Source organism: Haliotis rufescens, unplaced genomic scaffold, assembly GCF_023055435.1.
Source record: "Haliotis rufescens isolate VD_foot unplaced genomic scaffold, xgHalRufe1.0.p SCAF_25, whole genome shotgun sequence".
Classification (NCBI taxonomy): domain Eukaryota; kingdom Metazoa; phylum Mollusca; class Gastropoda; order Lepetellida; family Haliotidae; genus Haliotis; species Haliotis rufescens.
Window position 1 is genome coordinate 3,102,076 of NW_025963946.1, and position 25,665 is coordinate 3,127,740.

General features: G+C 39.6%; 1 protein-coding gene across 8 annotated transcripts in view; it reads right to left on the reverse strand.

Annotated features, from left to right (window-relative positions):
• Window positions 1-520: 520 nt before the first annotated feature.
• LOC124150704 (glutamate-rich protein 6-like) overlaps window positions 521-25,665 on the reverse strand; it is a 46,574-nt gene continuing 21,429 nt past the window's right edge. For 2 of the 8 annotated variants that reach the window (XM_046522708.2, XM_046522706.2), the window contains 11 exons: window positions 23,856-23,885; window positions 20,438-20,467; window positions 18,532-18,599; window positions 16,606-16,722; window positions 14,590-14,628; window positions 9,382-9,542; window positions 8,576-8,661; window positions 7,954-8,106; window positions 5,155-5,383; window positions 3,761-3,840; window positions 521-2,860 (listed from right to left, as the gene is read on the reverse strand). In XM_046522708.2, coding sequence (XP_046378664.1) covers window positions 2,665-2,860; window positions 3,761-3,840; window positions 5,155-5,383; window positions 7,954-8,106; window positions 8,576-8,661; window positions 9,382-9,542; window positions 14,590-14,628; window positions 16,606-16,722; window positions 18,532-18,599; window positions 20,438-20,467; window positions 23,856-23,885 — 1,189 coding nt within the window. In that variant the 3' untranslated portion in view covers window positions 521-2,664. The remainder of the gene's footprint in view (window positions 2,861-3,760; window positions 3,841-5,154; window positions 5,384-7,953; window positions 8,107-8,575; window positions 8,662-9,381; window positions 9,543-14,589; window positions 14,629-16,605; window positions 16,723-18,531; window positions 18,600-20,437; window positions 20,468-23,855; window positions 23,886-25,665) is intronic. The other 6 variants (XM_048402246.1, XM_046522707.2, XM_046522709.2 and 3 more) reach the window with 6 other exon arrangements.

Here is a 25,665-nt window from a genome sequence, read left to right on the forward strand (position 1 = left end):
AAGGATCGGATCAGGTGGTCAGGCTCACTGACTTGGTTGATGCATGTCATCACATTCCAATTGCGTGAATTGATGCTCATGATGTCAATCACTGGATTGTCTAGTCCAGACTTGATTATTTACATACAGACTGCCATCATAAAGCTGGAATATTGCTGTGTGTGGCATTAAACAACAAACAAATAATCATTACTGTAATTCGTGTTTTGCAAATAGGGTGCTGACAAACGTGGAAACATAATCGGGGCCAACAGGGATTTGAACCCACAATCATATTTCTGGCGTGCCCAAGGGACGCAACTCTGCACAGCAAATTGCAGCGCCTTAGATGACTGGGCCACCCGTGCCCCCTGTTGTGTTATTAGATCTATGCGACTTGTATGAGATTTAAGTTAAAATTTGACTCATTATGTTTACAAGTTTTCGTAGCTGTTTTTCGCTCAACAGTATAGCAGATTGGAACTCTCATAAACAACAAACAAACAAGGTGATGTCATAGCATAAAACAATGTCAATGAAGGAGATATTCAGTTTGGTTTATTTACAAGAATAAGGTATCAGCACAAACCCTCACATCAGCAGCAGGTCATAGGCTACAGTAAGATACAGGTCTTTAAAATGCAGCGCATGGTTCTGATCTAAATCATGTAATTAACAAACAATTCACCATTTAAGTTAGGTGAGAAAAGACAATCCTGGATTTTATTACAAGTAATGATAAATTGCCTTCTGCCAAAAAACAAATTAAATTGCATGATTATGTGTGATCCAAAAATACATATACCGTATTCGACTTAATAAGCGCCCCGCTCTAATAAGTACCAAATTTGTTAAAATATTGGTTAGTAAACGTATTACGACGAATACGGTATGCTATATAATACTTGTTGTATAATACTGACAACACCTGCCCCTAGAAAATATCAAGTGTTAGTAAGACATAATATAACCCTACCCGTACAAAAAAGTTATTTTTATTTATTAATAATAAAAAATTTGTTAAGTGAGTGAGTGAGTCTGTTTATTAGATACAATATATTAGGAATAAAAACAATGTGTATTATGCTCGCCAAAGGCTATCGTAATACAATATATATTCCTAATATATGATATATAAAAGATACACAGGTGGGGCATAATCTCCTTATCATATAAAGTCGTTCTTTAAATAATACCTAATTTATATATGGCACCAAATGACTTGCAGTTATGTCTGTCGCCATATTTTGACGACAAATTGGGAAATTCACCAAAGGGAATGATTTTGAATCACGTTTGATGAATGGAGCTTCAAGTTCCTGCTGGGGCGGTCGGGTAGCTTAGTGGTTAAAGCATTCGCTCATCACACCTGACCTGGATTTGATTCTCTACCTTGGGTACAATGTTTGAAGCCCATTTCTGGTGTCCCCCGCCGTGATATTGCTGGAATATTGCTAAAAACGGCGTAAAACAATACTCACTCACTCACTCTAGTTCCTGCTGGGCAACCTCGTTTGCATGTCCATCGGATCAAGTTACAAAATTTATCAGATTTGTTTATGTCATTGATGACACAAACCTATAAATGATAAATTCACTTAAGGGTATCAACTGGTGCTAATTTCATAATTGTATATGGTTGGCGCCAGTATTGAATATGTCAAGAAATCCTGGTATTCATTTGAATCGTGACGATCAACACCCTCTGAAAATGTCAGCATCAGTATATTCTGCATCCTGCTAATGTATAACTGTTTCTACATGCACTACTTCCAATCCCCCAAGTTATCTGAGTCTCTACATACTGTACAAGCAATGGCATGTATTTACACTGTACAATACAACTTATTGCATTCTAATGAACAGATTGTTGTGACTGGTGGTGGCAAGGTGAACTAATAGTAATACTTTGATATTATTAATATTATTTGCAGGTTTATTTACAGAATCATTACATTGATAAAAGTAAAGACAATACGCGTTAGAAAAATCATGGCAGCGGAACCTGGATAAATTAAACAGGGAATTCTGAGCAAAGAGAAATGGCAGACACGGGAATTATGGAAGTTCATAACTTCATAAACACAGGTCGATGTAGGCACTATAGGAAGTAAGTAAGACACCAGAAGTACATGCCACTATAAGTACATAGTGGTCATTCATCATTTATAAAAAAAGAGAAGTAAAGAATATGCTTGAGCTCTGAGTAAATGTTCTTGAATACAGTTGTTAATTAATTGAAACTGATTAAATCTTTCAGATGCTCCAGTCCCAGGTGATATTCCGGTACACAGTTGGAACAACGTTGTCGGGATGGTTTACTTTGATATCTGTTTTTGAGGCCTCTCAGAAATATCAAATGTTCATCGTATCCCAGAATAAATATGAAACATGAGACAGAGTCTTCTGCTTATACATATAAGTAAATCATAAAACTCAGGTCATATTCCTCAACACAATATTAACTAGCATTACAGTAAATGTTATATATTTTTGACTACACATAAATGTTTTTCAAAAGGAGAGAAAGGGAGAAACATTATTTTTAACAATATTGAGGAGTTTAACACAAAATATCTCCTCAATAAATTACAATGTTCATCACAGTGACTTTGGAGCAACAACTACTTGACAAGCTTGGTTCCTTAAGCACATGGTGAAGAGTACAGGGAATTTGTGGTTGAGTTAGTTGACAGTTACAACCGGAAGTGTTCCCTTCCCTCGCGCTGACTTTCTGCCAGATAGCCTGGTGGCAGTCTTCTCCTGCCGCAGTTTCTCTGTGCGTTGTAGTTTGGACGTCAGGTGGATTGGCGGTAGGATCTTGTCAAGTTTCGGTGACTTGGGGAACTTGAGGAGGTTGGACACTTTGTCAAGTATTGATCTACAAGGAGAGTGGGAGATGGAGTGAGGTCAAAAGGTCAACACTAGTTAAGTCACCATGGACAAGGTCAAAAGGTCATGAGTGAGGTCATTAGGTCATGAGTGAGGTCAATAGGTCATGATGCCTATTATCAAAGTAAACAATGTGTTGGAGTTGAGGCCACTGCCTGAATGAAAAGATGTCAGTCTATTTGTTTGTGTGCTCACGTCAATGGCTTAATGGCCCATTGCACAGTATTGTTAAACAACAAACAAACAGCACGCACAGTAAGATGATACCCAAGTGTGGTGCTGACAACCCAAAGATGATAACTTGTGTGAGTCCAGTATCTGAACAACATCACTGGTCACCTTGGCAGGAATACCGTAATCGACGTAATAAGCGCCCAGGGCGCTCTCAAAATTAGAAATAGGGGGCTCTTACTAGAATATAATTTTGGTGAGATTAAAAACAAGGTTGAAAGATTGTAAATTTTGTGGTTGATCCTAACAGCCTGAAATGATATGAAAGAAGAATCTGTGTGTATTATACACGATAGATATATTTTCGAGAATTAAATTGCCCATAATTAAGGGGGCATGTAACAAACGAGTGCGTATTATACACAAATAAAAAAGTCTTGTGTACATTGATCAATTGGAAAGGGTGCTAACTGGGATTGTTCACTAGCCATTATATTAGCAAATACCGCCGTGGGCGCTTATTAGAGTGGGGCGCTTATTACATCGAATACGGTAGTAGTAGTTGACTTCATTTGCCGATCTTTGATTATCGAGTAAGCAGATTCATAGATACACTCGATTTGTGGGAAAAGGCTCACTACATTTTCATTTCTAGAAAGAGGTAGATGCCTGCTTTCAATAGATTCCTATACAGTCAGACCACATGTCAGCTACTTACTCAACATAAGCTTTGCGCTCATCCAGGAACAGCATGGCCTCATCAATCTCTTTGGGCGGAATGTTTTCTGGCGCCACCAGCTGCAGCAACGCAAACATGATGTCATTATCCACAAAACATTTTAAAATCAGTTTCATAGCAGCAAGCAGAAGCTGAAATATATTGACTATTCTCTCTACAAATGTGTTCTTCGCTACAATCCGCTGTGACAGAGCTGAGATACAACTACGTTCTGCAGCATTACTACACGCAGCTGGCTACAACTGGTCCCCCACATCTTCAAGAGGCAAGGGAGATAACTGACTCTAAAAGTCCAGTTTCCACCCTTGCCGAACTAGCCTGGTATTAGGGAGTTACATTTTGGCTGGACTAACGAGTCTATGCATAGTCCAATCAAAATCCCGTAACAAACTAGACATCCGGGGCGTAAACAACATGAATTTCGATGTGCAGATTTCGGTCGACTGCAGCATTTGCAAAGCATGTGTACCGTCAACTGGCTGTCGACAGACATTTTGCAATTCTTTTCATGTTTTAATCAAGGTGCTCAAGTGATTTGATGCACTTTGTGGGGTAAGACCTGTTTCATTACAATATGGATCCTTATTATCAATCAGACCATCTTGACCGGGCGCAGCCATTTTGTTAGAATCAAATGATATGAGAGGTGGAATCTGATTGGTCAATAGGAGGAACATAGAACGAACAAAACTAATAGCCACTGGAAATGCCAGCCCAGTTTGGCAAGTTTGCAAGCAGAACTTTTTTAAGTCTTTTATCATCTTCCCGAGGCAAGAGAGTTAACTGACTTTAAAAGTCCAGTTTCCACCCTTGCCGAACTAGGCTGGAATTACTGGGCTCGATTGTAGCACCACCAGTGGCTATTACAAGTTATGTCCCTTCTAAGCATCTCCTATGGACCAATCAGATTCCACGTCACGTGTCACTTGTGTTTGCTTCACACAAAATGGCGGCGCCCAGTCAGGACGATCTGATCGATAATCAAGATCTATATTGTGATAAAACTGGTCTTACATCGCGAAATGCATCACATCACGTGAGCACCTTGATTAAAAGCATGAAAAGATTTGGAAAATATCTGCTGACAACGATTTTGCGGTGCACATGCTTTGCAAATTCTGCAATCGATCAAAATCTGCACGACAGTTTACGAACCGGATTTTGATTTTGGTGCGTGATTTTGATTGGATTATGCATAGACTCGTTAGCCCAGCCAAAATGTAACTCCATAATACCAGCCTAGTTTGGCAAGGGTGGAAACTGGACTTTTAAATTCAGCTAACTCTCTTGCCTCGGGAAGATGGTCTTTTATTTGCCTCTGTGAGATGGTTCCCCAGGGCTGCAATACTGTTAGTACTTTACATCAGTGTTACCTTAAGACGCGAGCCGACATTGAACCTGCAGCTTCTCTTCCTGGCCGTGAGGGTGAGGGCGATGCTGTCCTGGTTCATCACACGGATGCCGATGTAGCGGTTCAGGCCGAAGCAGATTGGCTGGAATGGCGGGGCGTGGACGTGAGTCTCCTGGTCCTTCCACGTCCACTTCCTCCTCCTGCCCCCATGAACATCCAGCTCGATGCCGCCCAGCTGGTCAAAGTACAACCTGGGAACAGTTTCATCAGGTGGTCAGGAGCCGATGTTTGAAGGAAGAATCAGCTGATTCTTAAACATGAATTGTTTGTTTGCTGTTTAACGCTGCACTCATTAATATTCAAGCTATATGATGGTGGTCTGTAAATAATCGAATCTGGACCAGACAATCCAGTGATTGACATCATGAGGATCGATCTACACCATTGGGATAGAATGACATGCATGAGCCAAGTCAACGAGCCTGACCACTCGATCATGTTAGTCGCCCCTTACGACAAGCATATTATGAACATGACTGTCAAGAATGTCATTGATTGTAATGTCATGATAACCTATGGAAGCCTGTTTGGAGAATTCACTTACACAATCTTGGGAAGATACCTAAATGTGAAACCGAGGTGGGCCTGTAAAAACTCCATACATATCATGTTTGTTTTGTGATAATAAGTACTATAATCTAGCAATGTTTTAACATGTTGCAGTTTGAAGTCTCTATAAAGTCTTCAGTTACCATGTTTGGGCAAACTGACACAGATTTAATAGATTTCACTGAATTGAATTTTGCTCAAGGATAGCAATGAATTGCTTGAAAGGCATTTTTTAGAAGTTGACAGATACCGTATATCGCTGTGTATAAGGCGAGTTTTTCGTACCTAAAATGAGGGGGTTAAGAAGGGGGGTCGTCTTATACACGGAGTCGAAGATCTCACATTTTTTTCCACTGGCGATGTCAACCGGCGTCCGATAGCCAGCCCAGCATTTGACAATAAAACTTCGCATTTCGTCCTAAATAACTGTTCCAATAACTATTTCCATACATAAACATGATCTGTATCTCTTTTCCTTGAATAAAGTTTAATAATTTCTGCAAATAAAGTTGAAATGACCCTCGCCTCGATGCAGATTGTCAAACCACCTGACACGGTAAAACAATCAACATCCGTGAGTAGAGAGCCGGAAGTACCGGTAAGCATTTGCATATTGCACATGTGACCTAACATGTGATAACCGGTGAAGCTGAAATCAATTCCCGCTTTACAGTTGTATTAACAAGTGTTGGAGACGGTGTGTACAAGTGATTGTGGAATAAACACGCTGAATGTGAAGCAAACATAAGCCTAGTTAGTTACAACATAGTTAATTGGCGATTAAATTACTCACCATTGTCTCTTATATGTTATTACTTCAGAAATGAATTTTATTTTACGGGCACTAATTTGGTGTCGAACCGTGTAAACACAAAATGGCGACGTGTGCTGGAGTTACACACGCGACCTATCATTGTAGAAAAAAACAACGCAAGATAAACATATTTTTATTGCATATATAAGGTTTGTGTGCGCACTTGTGATGTGCTTCATTCCAGGTCGCCTTATACACAGAGTATAGGATTTTGGGTTGATTTTGAAGGCATGTACAGGGGGGTCGTCTTATACGTGGGGTCGCCTTATACACAGCGATATACGGTAACAAAGTAGACAAAAGTTTATGGATAACAACTTGCTTGACAACGGCATAAGCATCAACACCGAAACCCCTATTGCAGCATAACAAAGAAGCTGTTATCCAAAGGTTTCTCTACTATTTGGTCAGCAATGTCACAGTTAAATTCTGCCCTGAATTTGGAATTTACTCGATTCTGATTGGTCAATCAGAGGCTATTAAATCACAATAAACCCCCTCTGATTGAAACAGCTGGTTTGACGGCCGCATCACTGCGCGTTCGGTTCCAAATTTAATTTAGCGCGGTTAAATCTACAGGTAACCTACCTCTACATTGAAAACACAGTGTGTTTGTCTCCTAATTGTTTCCTGTTCGTAACTGAGTCAGATAAACAAGTGGCTGATAATCAGGGTGGTTCCATAAAGAGATATGATGCTCGGAGTATCCCTGGTAATGTATGAGAGATATGATCGTCTTTGTGCGCATCAGTGATATGTGAGCAACAGCCAATCCGGTTCAGGAACACGACACACACCTACATCAATGGCACAGTTCTTGGATAGAGGCTATCATGGGAGTGGTTTGGAATGATAAATTTTCTGTATGAGGAATACACATTGTGCTTAGCAAGCCATCTAATCCGTCTCAGAAAGTAGTGGACAATTTTGTCTCGGATTTTACAAACAATAAGAGATATTGTTCCCTGGAAAACCAGGTTGTTCAGAAGAAATGTTTGTTAGCAATATTCCAGCTGTAAATGATCGAGTCTGCACCAGACAATCCAGTGAATAACACTGTGAGCATCGATCCACGCAATCGGGATACAATGACATGCGTCAACTAAGTCAGCGAGCCTGACCAACCAATCCTGTTAGTCACCTCTTACGACAAGCACAGTTGTCTTTACAGCAAGCATGGGTTGCTGAACACCAGACACGGATCTTCAGAAAATACTGGATAATTTTGTCTCAGATTCTACAACCAATAAAACAATTGTTCCCTAGACAACTAGATTTCTAGGAGTGATGGCAAGATATGGTTTCCTGTCTCTAACAAAATTTCTGCCCCTCCAATGTTTGGGATCTTGCTCTGTCATGGAGTCCTTATTAGGTCAACATATTCATTCTTCCACTCACCTGACTATTCCGTTGTTATGGTAACAGGACCCATACCCACTGGGTTCAAACACAGCCTTGACCGTGCGGCTGGGTGAGTCGTCATGCACCACGTAGATGTACTGACCAAGGCTCACACAGCTGATGAGGATGGCGATCTGACCGTTAGGGTAGCTGGTCATCGGTCAAGGAGGTCAGCAGATAACCAAGTTAATACAATTGACAACAGAGTGTTTGGGTTTAGTTAAGTGCAGATTTGAACAGCATTTCAGTTAAATGTGAGCTGGAAGCAGTATGAAATCTTGGATGAAGATTTTACGGACGTGGACGAAAAAACCCAGGAAAATTAAATTTGACAAAAAAAAGTTCCCCTTCCCCGAAAAAACAAAATTGATTGCCAGACATGTTGGATGATCTGGGAAAATGTGCTGTGAAAAACGTAAATGTTCAGCTCCTTTCACAGAAAAAAATGCATATTTTCTAAATAATGACCCAGATCCCACAAGAATATTAAGTGTTAGGTCCCTTAGACTACTGTGTTTATTACATGCTGTCAAACCAAGAATCTTGGACTTAAGCCATGTTTCAAACTGTGATGTGTCAGGGTGTGAGCTGTTACACAGAGGTATCTCTGGAAGGATACAACACATTGCCGGATCCATCAGGGAATACTGTTAGGAATTTCTTTCCATCCTCATAAAACTTCTGTATCAATGGACGTTCTCGAAACTGAAACACAATCATTCAGTTTTTAATAATAGTCATGATAAAAATATCTGTATATCGTCAGTATCAATCCCATAAGTAAATTGTACACAACCCAAGCTGCCTCGCTAGAAGCTGCTGTGTGGCCATTACTGTCTCATCCCACTTGGTACCCATCTGCTGCTGGTTAACATACGGTAAACAACAGTAAAGAATTAATCTTTACGAACTGTAATAAAAGGCACTGTCTTTTGTCAAGGGTAATATTTTCACGTTTTTCACATTCAAACTAGGACAGTTACGACACCAATACGTTACACGTCCTTCTTCAGACTGCTTGTTGACAAACATTTCAGAACGTGAAGTTACCAAGTCTTACGTTGTTTGTTGTTTAGCACTGCACTCAGCAATATTCAGCTATATGATGGCAGTCTGTAAATAATCTAGTCTGGATCAGACAATCTTGTGATTGATATAATCCACGCAATTGGGATATGATGACATGCATCCACCAAGTCAGCAAGCCTGAACACCCGATCCCATTAGTCTCCTCTTACAGCAAGCAGAAGTTGCTGAAGACCTATTCTACTCCGGATCTTCACGGGCAACCAAGTACTTATGTAAACAGAAAGGTTTACTTGAATGTTTCCTTTATTTCGATGTTGGCAGAACTGTAAATCTATCCAATAAAATATAAACCAACTGGGATAGTCAGCAGTTATACCAAGTCAGTCTACCACCTACCCTCCCTGTCCCCATCATGGCCGGGTTTAATGGTTCAGGCATGAAGATGTCTATATCCTCGTCCTCTTTGTTGAGTGGGCTCGGCGGCCGCAACGTCCATCCCTCCTCCAGACATCGCTGTGATGACAACTGGTAGTTGATTGTCTTCATCTGACGGGCAACTGCATCAAACATTAAACAACTTTCTAAACTTTCAAGCAATCTTCTGAGCCACACCCTAATATTAAAGGTATTTTACCTGCAAATAAAACATCTAAAAAAATATATTTAACGAATCTTATGCTAAAGATTAAGACACAAAAAACATGAAATTCTCCTCATATTTTGGTCATTTTGTATTAAATTAGAAAATCATACAATATCACAGAGGTTAATAATTAGACTTAAGACAATTATTTTAAGAATCACTTATGCCCCCAAAATATGTCTTTCTTGGTAAACTCTGTTTCATCAACAGTTTCCTGGAATTATCCCATCCTATGTGAACAATAAATTAAGCCACCTTGAGGCTAAGGGAATTAATATTACTGGAGTGTGGATCAACTTGATCATCATGATCATACACAGATTTGATCAGAAACATCATGCTCCTTGTAAGACAACTTTCACTGACACACAACAAATATGTTAGTGACAACTTGCCTTCCCACACACAACAAACCATCACTGTACCCAAACTACCGGTAGACAAACATGAGATGAAAATATTTTGAAATCTTTGTCGGTTCAATTATCTTTTAATTCATAATCCATAGAATCTCTCTAATTTCAGAAACTGAAGAAATCTAGACGTGCTAAAACACTGAGATTAAGATATTTTTGTTTCAGGTCAGTGAGAGGGGTTACATCATAATATCTGCTACAAAATAAATATAACACTCCTCCAGACTCCATGGCTGCTTGTACTGACTATATGGAGGGGGTGGGAGAAGGGTTGGGTGAGAGCAGGATGGGGTAGATCTGAGGGTGGAGAAGATCATGTGACATGTCATGTGACCGTCACATGTCATGTGACTGATCCATGGTATTACAGGTAAATGATTTCACAATGATGAACAGTCTAACTGCAAGAACTTATCGGAATATTTGCATAGATCTAGGTCTATTGTGGCGATTTGAGCACATACATAGCGTATGGAATTTAGATTATTACAAATACATTTTCTTTTATTATTACCGTATTCAACATAATAAGCTTCCCGCTCTAATAAGCGCCCACGGTGATATTTGCTAATATATTGGCTTGTGAACAATCCCAATTAGCACTCGTTCTCCATATGATAATCTGTGTCATGAACTAGACAGGAAAGTGTTATAGATATCAATTTACCAGTCTTGTCAATTGTGAAACCATTGCTGCAATTGTCACCAGGGATGTCTATGCACAAACAATACAATATATTTTTCTGGGGTCGGTTGGTCACTGCGTATATATATATATATGTATATATGCACAACATGATGATCATATATCAGAAGGATCAAAAGCAGGGCCACTCATGTACAAAATCATATTATGCCAAAACATTTAATTTTTTATTCCTTTTTTTTCAAACAGATTTTATATCACCAGGACTTGAGCACCTATCTTGGTTAGAAATTGCATTGTAATAAGGACTGTGGTATTAAAAGGCTCTCTCCCAAAATTTAGAAGAGGGAGGTATTCATTCACTAGTTTCTAAACCTTTTTATTTCATCGGTTGATGAGATTAATATGTGCCGAGAGAATTTTTTTTTTGATGTCATATTTTCTAAAGTAAAACACATTGTAATTACAAAATAAAATAAGAAACATGATCCAAGACCTCACTTTGGGACAAATTCAAAGAACAAACAATCAATTTGTTGAGTTTTATAAATGACATGTGGTTATCATATGGGTGGGGAATAGCTGAAAACGTAGCTGAGTACTGCTCCCCTTACACAGCCCAATATCTATTGGTCGCTGATATGTAGCCACAAATACTCCACAACAATGTCTTATGGAGTAGGATGCTGATTTTTCATCAACAGTCACAACTTGTTCAGCAAGCGAGCCTTTTAAGCCGCTTTTAGCAATATTACAGCAATATCACAGAGGGGGACACCAGAAATGGGCTTCACACATCGCACCCATGTGGGGAATCGAACCCGGGCCTTTGGTGTGAAAGGGCGAACACTTTAACCACTAGGCTACCCAACTGCCCCCAAACATGCTCAGTGCACTCAAACTATTTAACCGTTGGCACACCAAATACTCCAGATGAAAATGTATTTTCTCAAAAGTTATGTCTCTGTAAACAAGGGTACAGAAAACTACAGTTATAACAAACTGAAAGGTGGCCACTAATGTCAGTTATAACTGTAGTTCGTAATAAGCATACATACAGCAAACGCCTGGGACCAAAAAAAGTATGTTATATCCATCAGTTCGCTACAAGCGTGTTTGTTATAAACGTAGTATACCGTACACGCGAAAGGTATACTTTTCTTTCTCAATGTTGCTGTGTTCAGGAGCTGATGTAGCAACTCTCCTAAATTGTCTTTCTGGGCCCCGTTCCTCAAAGCGATCTTAGCGCTACGATGATCGTAAGCCTATGTTTAAGTATGGGACTTACGATCACCTTAGAGCTAAGATCGCTTTGAGGAACGGGGCCAAGGTTCATAACTTTTGACAAGAATATATTTTAAACCAAATTCTTGGAAAAAAAAAAAAATGGTTTGTGTACTACGAGTTATAACAAACTCTGTGCTGTTCTTTAGCGCACACTTCGACCAAGCTGGTGAGGGTGAAACCTGTTGCTGTGAGGATTCCTAGCTATATAATGGTGACCAGAAGAGGTCGGACAGTAAATTGGAGCAGTACGGAACAATTCGGCAGCTGGGGAGGGTAATGACATCCTCGGTTATCCAGTATACCATATCTCCATTCTATTTTGATATACACCCTGGACCCAAAATATTATAACTATCTCCTGATTAAAATAAATATATCAAAGGCTCACTCCTGTGAGATTGTGATTTTGAATGTAACCCTGTGTCAAACTCGCATCTAGAAGAGGCATTTGATTGGTTGTTGATTTCAATTTCAATGAGTAATATTCTGTGCTAATTCGAGCGAGGGAGCGGTTGAGATGGTGATGTCGTTCCGAAATGAAGCTATGGTTGATTAATTAATGTTTAATGCCGCATTCGGCAATATTTCAACTACTGTATTTGACGTAATAAGCGCGCTCTCAAAATTAGAAATAGGGGGCTCTTATTAGAATATTATTTCGGTGAAAGAGTCGAAAGATCGTAAATTTTATGGTTTCTGCTGACAGCCTGAAATGATACAAAAGAAACGTCTGTGCGTATTATACTCGACTGATATATTTTTCCAGAATTTAATTGCTCGTAATTAAGGGTGCATATATAGCACACGAGTGCATATTATACACGAATAAATGTACACGTATTGTGTACATTGATCACTCAGAAGAGTGCTAATTGGGATTGTTCACTAGCTAATATTTTGGCAAATATCGCCGTGGGCGCTAATTAGAGTGGGGCGCTTATTATGTCGAATACGGTATATGACAGCGTTCTGTAAATAATCAAGTCTGGTCCAGACAACCCAGTGATCAATATCATGAACATCGATCCACACATTTGGGATACAATAACATGCAATCAACCAAGTCACCGAGCCTGACCACCACCAGATCAATTTACTCGACCCTTTGGACCAGAATAGGATCCTGGGGATTTACATTCTTACCCAGAACCCCTGGGGGTCAAATGAAGCTATAGCTATTGGTCATGAGTGAGTGCAGGGGATATCCCAATAGAATGGAGGCCCCTGGAATGGCGAGGAGTGGATTATAAGGGAAAGCATTGGTCCACAGAGACCCTGTCACACTCCTGGTACCCCACACCTGCAGGTATACAAGTATATACCCCACATCTGCAGGTATACAAGTATATACTCCACATCTGCAGGTATACAAGTATATACTCCACATCTGCAGGTATACAAGTATACACCCCACATCTGCAGGTATACAAGTATACACCCCACATCTGCAGGTATACAAGTACATACCCCACATCTGCAGGTATACAAGTATATACCCTACACAAGGGCTTCAGTTACCAAAACACAATACATGTGACCAACCATGAGATAAGCGACCTTATGGGTGAAAAATCACATTTTGACTTTTCATTATATTTTAAAATTACATTATGTTCAGAACACAAAAATCCAATTCACAAGATTGAATTCATATTTTTTACAGAGATACATGACATCACACATCTTCATGACGATGTCTATATGACGTCATAGCACAATTGTATCCTAGCACCCATAAGTTGCCTTTTCTCCTGGTAGTCACATATCTTTATTAGTAAAATCACCAATATGATGCACTTCACACATATCAGACCAACATTCTATCACATCCCTTAAAGAAATAATCAACAGTCTTAACCATGTTTAAACCCCACCATCCTAACTACACTGACTGATAACTAAATGACTTAACACTAATGATTTTTTTAATTAATCAAATATGGATAAACATGACAAAATGAAATGGATGGATGAAAACAGATACTGAAACTAAATGACACTTTTGAAAATGAATGTAAATGGTCAATTTACATAAATATATTCCCCATACATATTAAGTGACGATGACATCCTCCGAGTTAAGTCAGAGCTCCAGATAACAATTTAAGCAATTGAGTTTTTACTCGAAGGTTTCTATTTTAATTGGGTTATTACATTTTTCATTGGGTAACCAATATTTTTTCACTCTTCTATTCATCACTCTATTGTGTTTTTCCCAAAATGAGCTAACATTTTGAGATTTAAAAAAAAAAAAATAATGTTTTAGATGTATATAAGGTTTCTTACTATAAGCTTGACTTGGAAAGTAAATTAGCTTGTAATTGTGTTTCGGAAATTAGCTCCATTGTACCCATGCTGAAAAAGTTTCATTGGGTATTTACACATTGAATATTTTACACCTTTGAGTTTTTTTCTTTTAATGCATGCGTTTTTGTATACAAGTTAATTGAAAGTAATTGGGTTTTGAATATTTGGGGGGATATTTTACGCAAATGCGCAGCTTATCTGTAGCTCTGATTAATGTTCCTCTTGTTAATACAATCTGCAGGGTTTAATGAGAGAAGCAACACGGGTATATAGAGGGGTGATACATGTCCCGGACACTAGCCAACCTTCATTAGGGAGCAACCCTGAAGATCTGTTCGAGGTAGCTGTCAAAAACACAACAGACAACAGGCTGATTGTAAAATGTCTCCCAGTGGCATTTACTTCATGTATTCAGCGAGCAGCATGATGGACACTTACCTTACACTGGGGAAACAATATGCAGTTGGGTCTTTGATAATTATACTTAGAGCTAAAATGGATAGAATTATTGTTAAACCGCCTGCAAGTTATCAGAAATGAGCGGGCCACTGTAACTTGATAATGCCCTCATATTGCTTGACGACGGACCATTATCACGCCCGTTGTCAGGTGACGACATATTGATGTTTAATTGTGACGTCATCTGGCATGATCTGGTTTGTTCTGTGACGTTACCATATTTGTAAAAGTGGGTCAGTGACATTTGTTGTGTGTTGATTGCAGGAAAACGTTTCAAAACCGATATTGTTGTTTATTTTTATTTGATAACAAATTCTATCCATTTTAGCTATAATAATGGTAATGCTATTTTTCAGGGCATTATCATTTGCAGAAGTCCTCACTTTTTTCAACTGCCCTCTTTCGTTGGGCAGTTAATGGAAGACTTCGGATTTCTGCATATGATAATGCCCTGAAAAATAGCGTTACCCTTATAATATGTCACTGAGTTTGATTCAAAGCTTATGAAGCATATATTATCAAGGTGTTTACACCTATGTCTAAAAATATATATCTGGACCAGATTAATTAATACAAATTCAAACAATGATGCCTTGTATGAGAACACTTAGACACAAATGTGAAAACATGGTTGAATAAGATGTTCTAAATACAGTTTCAAAACAATACTGATAAACACAAACATCTAAACAAAATGAAACCAAATTTTGGAATATGCTACAACGAAACGATGGCAGGCTTTATCCAGGTGCTGTATACGCTCCATTCTGCGCAATAAGGGGAGATAACCCTTGTCGATTGGCATCTCGTACAAGAGAATCAAGTCTGCAGTGATTTGGGTGATATGGTTGTTGATGTTTTAAATGTCCACTCTCAGACTAAATGTTATTCATTAATTCACACAACTACACAATGTGAGGAGAAACACTGTTAGTGTGAAAATCTTATGGTTCTTGAAATATTCGAAAACTAGCAAATTCAAATGTTCTTTACCGAACCTTAAAAACCTTGTCACATATAGCACTATAACCCACACTAATATATATAAAAAAAGACAATTGTCAAATAAAAAAAATACCCTCATCCTTGTCGTACAAACAAAGTACCTACACCCTTGTCATATAAACAATATAACAACACACATAAAGAAGACAGCCCTCACTTATCATACAATTTAAAACAAAAAACCAAACATATCATATAAACAAAATACCCCAAACAAACAAAAACCTTTCCTTTAAAAAAATAACACTTCACCTGTCATATCAACAAAATAACTAAACCCACCCGCAAACATGTTATATCAACAAAATACACTTATCATGTTAACAAAATACCCCAAATTTGTCAAATAAACAAAACAACCTACGCTTATCGTGTTAACAAAATACCCCAAACTTGTCAAATAAACAAAACAACCTACGCTTATCGTGTTAACAAAATACCCCAAACTTGTCAAATAAACAAAACAACCTACGCTTATCGTGTTAACAAAATACCCCAAACTTGTCATATAGAAAAATAACACCCTACTCATCATATCAACAAAATAACCCCCCTCTTGTCATTCAAAGAAAATAGCTCTCACTATTCATATAATTTTAAAAAACAAATTTACTATATATAAACAAAATAACCCCACAATTGTCATGAAAACAAAATAACCCTCACTATTCATATAATTTAAAATAACCCCCAACATTTGTCATGTCAAGAAAATAACCCCAACATTTGTCATGTCAAGAAAATAACCCCAACATTTGTCATGTCAACAAAATAACCCCCAATGTCAGAAATGAACAAAATAACCCCAACACTGGTCAAGTGAACAAACGCATGCAGACAACCACACTGTCACCTACCACCATCTTTATAGGACATTCCTTGCGAAGGTAAAACGTTAGCTTTGATAGCCGCAGCCTGCGTGGCCCGCGCGGAGGGCATGATGCCCCCGCCGTGCCCCCCTGTGCCCCCTGTTGCTGGAGTGAAGGAAATAGGGATAGAGAGAAAGGAAAGGAATCAGAAAAAGAAGAATAAACTAAACTGTGAACATGTCAGATGGAGACTACAGGTAAGGCTTTCACAACACTTGGTTCTCAGGCCATCAAGGAAAGACCTCAGTGGATAATTACACATAATAGTAACTGCCCCAACAATGATATGGGTTTCGACAATCGAGGTGACTGAGGCACGAACCTACTTATACTACTGGGATGTGTTATGTCCATAGCTCAGGCATGTTGTTATACTTCGTAACAACCCTGCAAGGCAACGTGCCATGGTCGGACGATGCGATTCGGACGAGAAGGGAGTGAGCTTCGTCCAACCCTGGCATGTGCACATACAGGAAAATTAGGCCCAGCTCTCGTATTTTTTAAAATCCTTTACGGCTCCGCAGGCTGTAAATTTTGTTCAAATTTAAACAAAATGCTCTCTTTTTCACTCGCCGATAAGCTGACAGCAAATTGCACCCAGAAAATATTTCCTGAACAAACTTGTCCGGAAATTGATAGAATGCATAGATGCACGACAGTATTCCCGGTTGATTTGTCAGGTTTGTTTTGCTTAAAGCAACAACTGTGTTGCAAGCTCTCATCCCACATTAAACCATTTCTATTTTGTTATACCAGCCGACCTGTAGGAAAAACTAAAAAAGAAATTGACTTGCTATTTTTTTCCCCCTACCCACCAACAGGTATTTTCCTGTAAATAATCTGTCAAGTGAAAAACAATTTGTTGAAACAATGGACATAGCACAGCCTAGTGGTGTAATGTGACATAGCTGCCTCTGGCCTGATAAAGCTGAAAATAGACCTACAATGTGATAAGTCAATAGCTCAACCAGGATCCACTGCTCAAACTATGCTGGTTCACATGCAGGTTATAGTGCTCAAGTATCATTGTGATGACCCAGTAAAATTAGAAACCAAATCAAACATTGTCTTTTTCCTTTTATATTTTCTGCCACCTACTGACAGGAATTTCCACAAAAGAATCCGTAAACCATGCATAATAGCCTCAACACACTACATGGACAGTTTGTTCTTTGTTACTAAAGGAACTAAGGTGTAACAAGCTGACTGTGATATATAATGATAGGCCATGAAACCCATCAGTCTGATTCCCCCCTATGTTATTGAATGGACATGACCATCTTCAAAGAAGAAGGTTGGCCGAATAATGGTCCGTTTGGCCAACTGGAAGTGTCAGATATTTAAGTGCTGAAATCAATTAGACACATTCAAAAGATTCACAAGAAGACTTGTTATTTCTTTATACTTGCAAGTTTTGGACTTTTGACATGAAAAAGTATCAAACAATACATCAGTATTGCTAAAGGTGTAAATATACTCAGGAAGAACTTAAAGACCTTCTTCAGGGTTTGGTATACATAAGGTTGCTAGTCCAAGGCAAGTAAGTTAAGAAAGGTCAGGACTAGTGATATTTCCTTGTAGACTCCCACTCTTACCATTAGACAGACAGCAACACAGCAGATCATTTTTATGGACAAGTGAATATTAATATATATTTCTAACCCTGTCCTCAAGGAATCTGGAATATAAAGAAGTGCTTGTTGCATCTGGAAGAGGAACTAGACTATATCTACCTAGCAGTACCATACAACGGGAAGTAAGAGATGTGTAACATACTCCTTAGATGATACACTTACAGCTAAATCAGCGCTTGTTGCATCTGGAAGAGAAACTAGACTATATCTACCTAGCAGTACCATACAACGGGAAGTAGGAGCTGTATAATGCTGTACAATATACTCTATAGACACTCACAGCTGTAGAAGCTCTGCTGTAGGCCACTGGCCTCCTGTTGTCTTCGCTGAAGTTCTCTTTCTCGCATCCTGAAATACATCACAGACACTATCACAGCTGAACGCTGACGAAGCAGCAATAATCATGTTTGTTTGTTTGTTTGTTGTTTAATGCCACACTCAGCAATATTCCAGCTATATGATGGCGGTCTGTAGATAATCAAATCTGACCACCCGATCCTGTTAGTCGCCTCTTACGACAAGCACATAGTCAGTCGCCTTTTACGGCAAGCATGGCTGCTGAAGACCTATTCTACCCCGGATCTTCACGGGTCTCATCAACATCAAATCTTGCCTGACCTTTCCCAACAAGTGTCAGCTAAAATAAATCAGGGTGGCACATGGTCTTTCAAGAAACTTTATAATACCGGTAATAACTTGCCTGTAATTATGCACCACCCCAGTGGGAGAAGAAAATAATTTGGTCAAGTGAGCACCTCAACAATCCCAATGAAAGAAAAATTCAAACTATGATCCCCTGTAAACATGGTAAAGCTGCATGCTCTGTGAAATTGGGCCTTGGACATTAAGTCTGTTCATTAATGTCCATGTGTTTGTCAAATCTAGTTTCAAATAAAAAATGTCATAAGGTTGATAATTAAACATTGTTTCTAATTTTAACAGTGCCATGGTGATTTCACCTGTGTCTAATTGGCACACTGATACAAGAAGGTTTGAACACAAGCAGATGGTAAAGAAATATTTAGAATGTGAACATCCCCCATAACTCACTAGACTGAAGTTGCAAATTAGAAAAAGACTTCTTCCACCAAACCACACCAAGGTATCTCACCATCACATGAAGCAAGTCTGCTAAAGTTTCAACTACAAGATGACACAACTACAATCTCAAGATAGCCTCAAATGCCAAAGGCGTCATCAAATTAACATATTCCTGTTGTTCTTAATGACTGAGAATGACATTGGATAATAATAAAATCGCACCCTCCTGTCTGTTCATATCAAATAACCAACAATCATCAACAAAATAAGATATCTTCTCGTCAGGCGTCAGAGTTCTGCAGCACTATTTGACTTGTGTTGACATATTTGACATCAAAAGACACTCAGGTGAGATTCACCATTTACATACTTTGAAGGAAAGACGGGAAACATGGATCTTTGAAATATTTGAAAATACACAATAATGCATGATTCCATGTAACCATGGTAATGGGACAAATGAAATGAACAAATGAAGCAAATGTTGTTGGCATTAGCTACTGAGCTACTCTATAACACAGCAATCAGTACAGGCCATGTCCGTGTGAAGAGCTGTGTGTCTCTGCAAGCATCTGTAGTGCTGGCATTAGCTACTGAGCTACTCTATAACACAGCCATCAGTACAGGCCATGTCCGTGTGAAGAGCTGTGTGTCTCTGCGAGCATCTGTAGTGCTGGCATTAGCTACTGAGCTACTCTATAACACAGCCATCAGTACAGGCCATGTCCGTGTGAAGAGCTGTGTGTCTCTGCGAGCATCTGTAGTGCTGGCATTAGCTACTGAGCTACTCTATAACACAGCCATCAGTACAGGCCATGTCCGAGATGGCAGCCTGAAAATAATCACATCTGGACCAGACAATCCAGTGATGGATATTATGAACATCCCATACCATGGTGGAGCGATGACACACAATCAACCAAGTCACGGAGTCTGACCACCCGATCCATCTTGTCGGCCTTGACTACTAGAGGTTTCTGGGGAACACTTTTAACCCAGAATACCATGAGTGAGTGATTATTGTTTTCCGCCATAGAGGGGTCTCAACAATATGAATGTAACCATGGCAATACTGAACTACATAATCTAAGCAGCGATAAAACAAAAGAAAAAGAATAAAAAAATATCCTCAAACTGATGATTACCTCCCATGAGCTACAGAATATTTCTTTTTGCTGGAAAAATAAATAACATAGCTTCAATCTTTTACAGCACTGTACAGAAGGACATATAGCATGTGTAGACGGAAAAGTGAGAGTTATCTTAATAGGGTGTTATGTGATGGGTAACTCGGGTACTCAGGTCATGTTGGCCCTGAGTAGGACCTGGGTACCCATATAACTATACAGACTCGTGGTTAGTCATGTGATATATTGCTTAATGACAAAAGTTATCTAGAACTCTATAGTTACACTACAAGTCACTAATGTTCGCATTTCTTTCTGATTATGCACTTCAATCAACTTCAGTGTATGCATGACCAGATAGTTTCATATGTGTATCAAAATACATTTGCCAGGACAACTGTCAAACTTTTCCCCTCCGGGCAGTTTGTACCCATCTCTTGAATGAGTGAGTGAGTGAGTGAGTGAGTATGGGTTTACGCCGCTTTTTGCAATATTCCAGCAATATCACGGCGAGGGACACCAGCAATGGGCTTCACACATTGTACCCATGTCGGGAATCGAACCTGGGTCTTCTGCGTGACGATCGAACGCTTTAACCACTAGGCTACCCGACCGCCCCCCCATCTCTTGAGACCTACAGCAGGTACCCGGGTAGGTCAGGAAATAGGGGGATGCTCATCTGGGTAGTAAATTTGGACTTGTCCCAGCCCAATTATGTACCTAGTCTGCCATTAGTCTGCCATTAGTCTGCTTCAAACACAGACATGACACACGTTGTACACTAACAATTCACCAGATTCAAGTTTCAGAAGACAAAAACTAGACTGAGAAAAGCATATCATTCCAAACATACAGTATATGTATATCACTATATGCTTCTCACAGGAGACACAATTTATGGATAACAACTTCTTTAATATACTATCATAGCAATGTTCAGATAGAGATCCTTAAACAGTATACTACGTTTATAATGAACACGCTTATTACGAACAGACAGATATAACAAAACTGTCTTTTTTGTCCTGGCCATTTGCTGTATATATGCTTCCAATGAACTATGGTTATAATGAACTAAAATTCGTGGTACGTCCCTTTATAACTGTAGTTTACTGTAATGTTGTCCAGCAAGAAGTTGTTATCGACAAAAAGTGTCTACTTTGTCATCCGTAAACTTCTAACAAATGCCATCCGTCAACTTCTAACAAATGCCATCCGTCAACTTCTAACAAATGCCATCCGTCAACTTCTAACAAATGCCAATCAAACAATTTACTTATAGTCAGTCATTATTAACCCTTATACATATGGAATCCTTGTCTTCATTATTAACTTATTATTTATTATTCATTAATTATTGATTTGTGTGGAGTCAATTCTTAAACATGAACATCAGAAAAGAATAAAAAATGTTCACAAGAGCTGTTTCAAATACTAGCCAATTCATACTTCCTTCAAGGTGAATTAATAAAAGCATAATAGAGGCTCATATACATAAACTGTTTTTAATAGCTATGCCGATAAAATAAACTATATACCTATAAAATATATATATGTGCTGCTATTATAAAACCTATCTAATCAATTTACAACTATGCACTTGATAATGTTAGTTAGCTTGTGTGTTGTTTAACACTCAGCAATATGCCAGCTATATGTTGGGCTGTAAATCGCATCTAGGCCAGAATTTCCAGTGACTGACATCATGAGCATCGATCTACGCAGCTGAGATATGATGACAAGCATCTGCCAAGTCTGACAGCCTAACAACCCGATCCCGTTCGTGGCCGGTTACAACAAGCATGGGTTGCTGAAGACCTATTCCACCCCGGATCTTCACGGGGGAGACAAGCATAGGGTTCCTGAAGTCCAATTCTAACCCAGATCTTCACGGGGGAGACAAGTATGGGGTGCCTGAAGTCCAATTCTACCCCAGATCTTCACGGGGGAGATATGGTATTAACCACACAGGATAACCAGCAGAAATGAGTGAGTGAGTGAGTGAGTATGGTTTTATGCCGCTTTCAGCAATATTCCAGCAATATCACGGCGGGGGACACTAGAAATGGGCTTCACACATTGTACCCATGTCGGGAATCGAACCTGGGTCTTCGGCGTGACTAGCGAACGCTTTAACCGCTGGGCTAACCGACCGCCCCCCAGCAGAAATGCATGGCATGTTCTATTAATAAGGATGCTGTGTTTGTTATTTAATGCTGTACTCAGCAATATTCCAGCTACATGACGCCAGTCTGTAACTAATCAATCTGGACCACACCATCCAGCCACTGGTATTATCAACAATAGGTTACCATGGTTACATTCAAAGTCACGGGGTACAATCAAGTCATTGAGTCTGACCACTAAATCCATGTTTGTTTGTTTGTTTGTTTAACGCCGCACTCAGCTATATCGCAGCCATATGACGGTGGTCTGTAAATAATCGAGACTGGACCAGACAATCCAGTGATTGATATCATGAGCATCAATCTACACAATTGGGATATGATGGTGAAGTGAAATGGGGTTTAACATCACGTCCAAGATTATTGCACTTATATAGGGACGTGCATGCACACGTGTGTGTGTGTGTGTGTGTGGCTGCTTGTACTACTCCGGACTGATGCCGATTTATAGTTCTAGCTCACTGAGATACCATGCCACAGTTTAACATGAATACCCCACTCAGACACAGTATACTGACTCCGAGCCGACCAGACCTTGTTTTAGCCCCTTAATGCCATTCTAGGCAGGGTAACAATAAGTATCATCTTTTAACGTCTTTTAGTGTGACATGTCCAGGAAACGAACCCAAGAACTCCGTCTCCGGACAGACGCTCTACCACTAGACCACAGAGGAGGTCCACCGACCTACTCTAACCCAGAATCCCAGGAGAAATTAGTGAGTGAGAGAGTTGGGTTTAACGCCGCTTTTAACAGTATTCCAGTTAATCACAGCGTGTCAGCTTAATGTGGGAGGAAAGCCCCAAGTGATGCAGGTCTCAGACGTTTACCACTTCGGTGAAACCCACAAGCACGGGTATTGTGCTGACAAACCTAGAAACATAATTGGGGCGAACCGGGAATCAAACCCACGATCATAGGTTTCTGGCGTGCCCAAGGGACGCAACTCTGCACAGCGAATTGCGGCGCCTTAGACGACTGGGCCACCCGTGCCCCCCAGGGGAAATCAGAGCCTAATGCAACCCTAACTGTGACAAGATTCTACCATATCTCGCATCCTGACTCAGGAGGTCAATGAGATCTCACAAGGGCTTCTTACCAGTGAGCATCCAGAAACAGGGATGCTTTGTTTTGTCTTTTTAAAAGTATAAAGCGATACAAGACATTTTCTTACATCATTGCGACTACATATACCTAGAGGCAAAATGAAATAAAATAAAAATATAAACATCATCCTGGAGCTGATGATTACCTCCCAAGAGGAAAAGAAAATTTCTTTTTGCTGAAAAAGTAAATTATGGAAAAAATAGAAAACATGTATACATATCATTAACAGCGATTAATGTGTAAAGTTCTGCCAAATATTTGATAATCATAACAATAGCTTTGGGTAGATTCTACACTTTAGTTTTCTGTAAAAGATCTGTAAAACACACCCTGATACACACTAAAATATACAGAGCCATATTATTGTTGGCCTAAGTAGAGGCTTAATATCGAAATCCCTTACAGATTGGTCCAGAAGTTGGTGAGGTTTTTTTATTTGAACATAGTGCTAAATACAGTACCAGGAAATAGGGGATGAAAATGAATTTGAATACATTAGTAACAAATCAATCTTTTAGAAAAGTCTGACATATATTCTGACTGGACCTCTGACAGGTACTTGAGGATGTGTTGACCAGCAAAGCACGGTTCAGGTTTAAGTCATCTTCCCCAGGCAAGGGAGTTGACTGATTCACAGTGATTGTAAAAGTCCAGTTTCCACCCTTGCCGAATGAACTAGGCTGGAATTTCCGGGCTCGATCGTAGCGCCACCAGTGGCTATTATTAGTTATGTCCCCTAACATGTTTAAACCTAACGAGAAGGGCTCGAGAAGTCGACCACATCTTCACTTTCCTAACACATGATGTAGACATAGAAGGGAAACAGTAGTGTCTTGATGTCTCTTGAGTAAGATGAGGGTGAGAGTGAGTGAGTGAGATGGGTTAATGCCGCTTTTAACATTATTCCAGTTACATCACGCGTGTCAGCTTAATGTGGGAGGGAAGCCCAAAGTGGTGCAGGTCTCAGACGTTTACCACTTCGGTGAAACCCACGAGCATGGGTATGGTGCTGACAAACCTAGAAACATAATTGGGGCGAACTGAGATTTGAACCCACAATCATAGGTTTCTGGCGTGCCCAAGGGTGGCCCTAGACGACTGGACCACCCCTGCCCCCGATGAAGGTGAGAAAATATTTGTGAGTGTGTGCCAGAATGCTATTGAAGTTGGTTTCTTGAGTTCGGTTTTCCCTTTCCCTACTGACTGGGCTCCTGTCAACCTAAATTAGTAGAGGAACCGTTGCTGATGATTCGTTGGCTGTGATTGGAGGATGACACTTAATCTAGTATTCGCTGGCTCTCAGAATGAAATGACAAAAACTACACACTGAAGTAAAGTTTGTATGTGAAGAAAAATGTTTTCGCTAAAATTAACATCATCAGATCATCAGAAAAAAACTTGAGTGAGTGAGTTGGGGTTTAACACCACTTTGAACAGAATTCCACTTACATCATGTCATGTCAGCTTAATTTTGGAGGAAGGCCTTTCATGTTGAAGTGAATCAGGTCTTAGACGTTTACCACATTTTCCATGAGCACGGGAATTGTGCTGACAAACCTAGAGACGTAATCAGGGCGGACCAGTATTCGAACCAATGATCACAGGTGTCTGACATGCCCAAGGGAGGCAACTCTGCACAGCCAATTGTGGCGCCTTAGATGACCTAGGGCCATCCGTGCACACCGTTAAATTTGTCAACAACAGTGAAACCAGTTTACTCCTGATGTAGACATAACTGCCAATTTTCCTTAATTCCAATTACGATATGTCACAAAAGCTCGACAATATGAATCATCCACAGTACCATACAGTCACGTTATTACAATCTCAGTTTCTATGCGACTACAGTGACTTTAGAAAATATGAGTTTCTTGATTGGACGTATGCACAACACAATAATGGCCTTTATACCATGAACAAGGGACATATGTATATACAACTACTTGAATGGGACG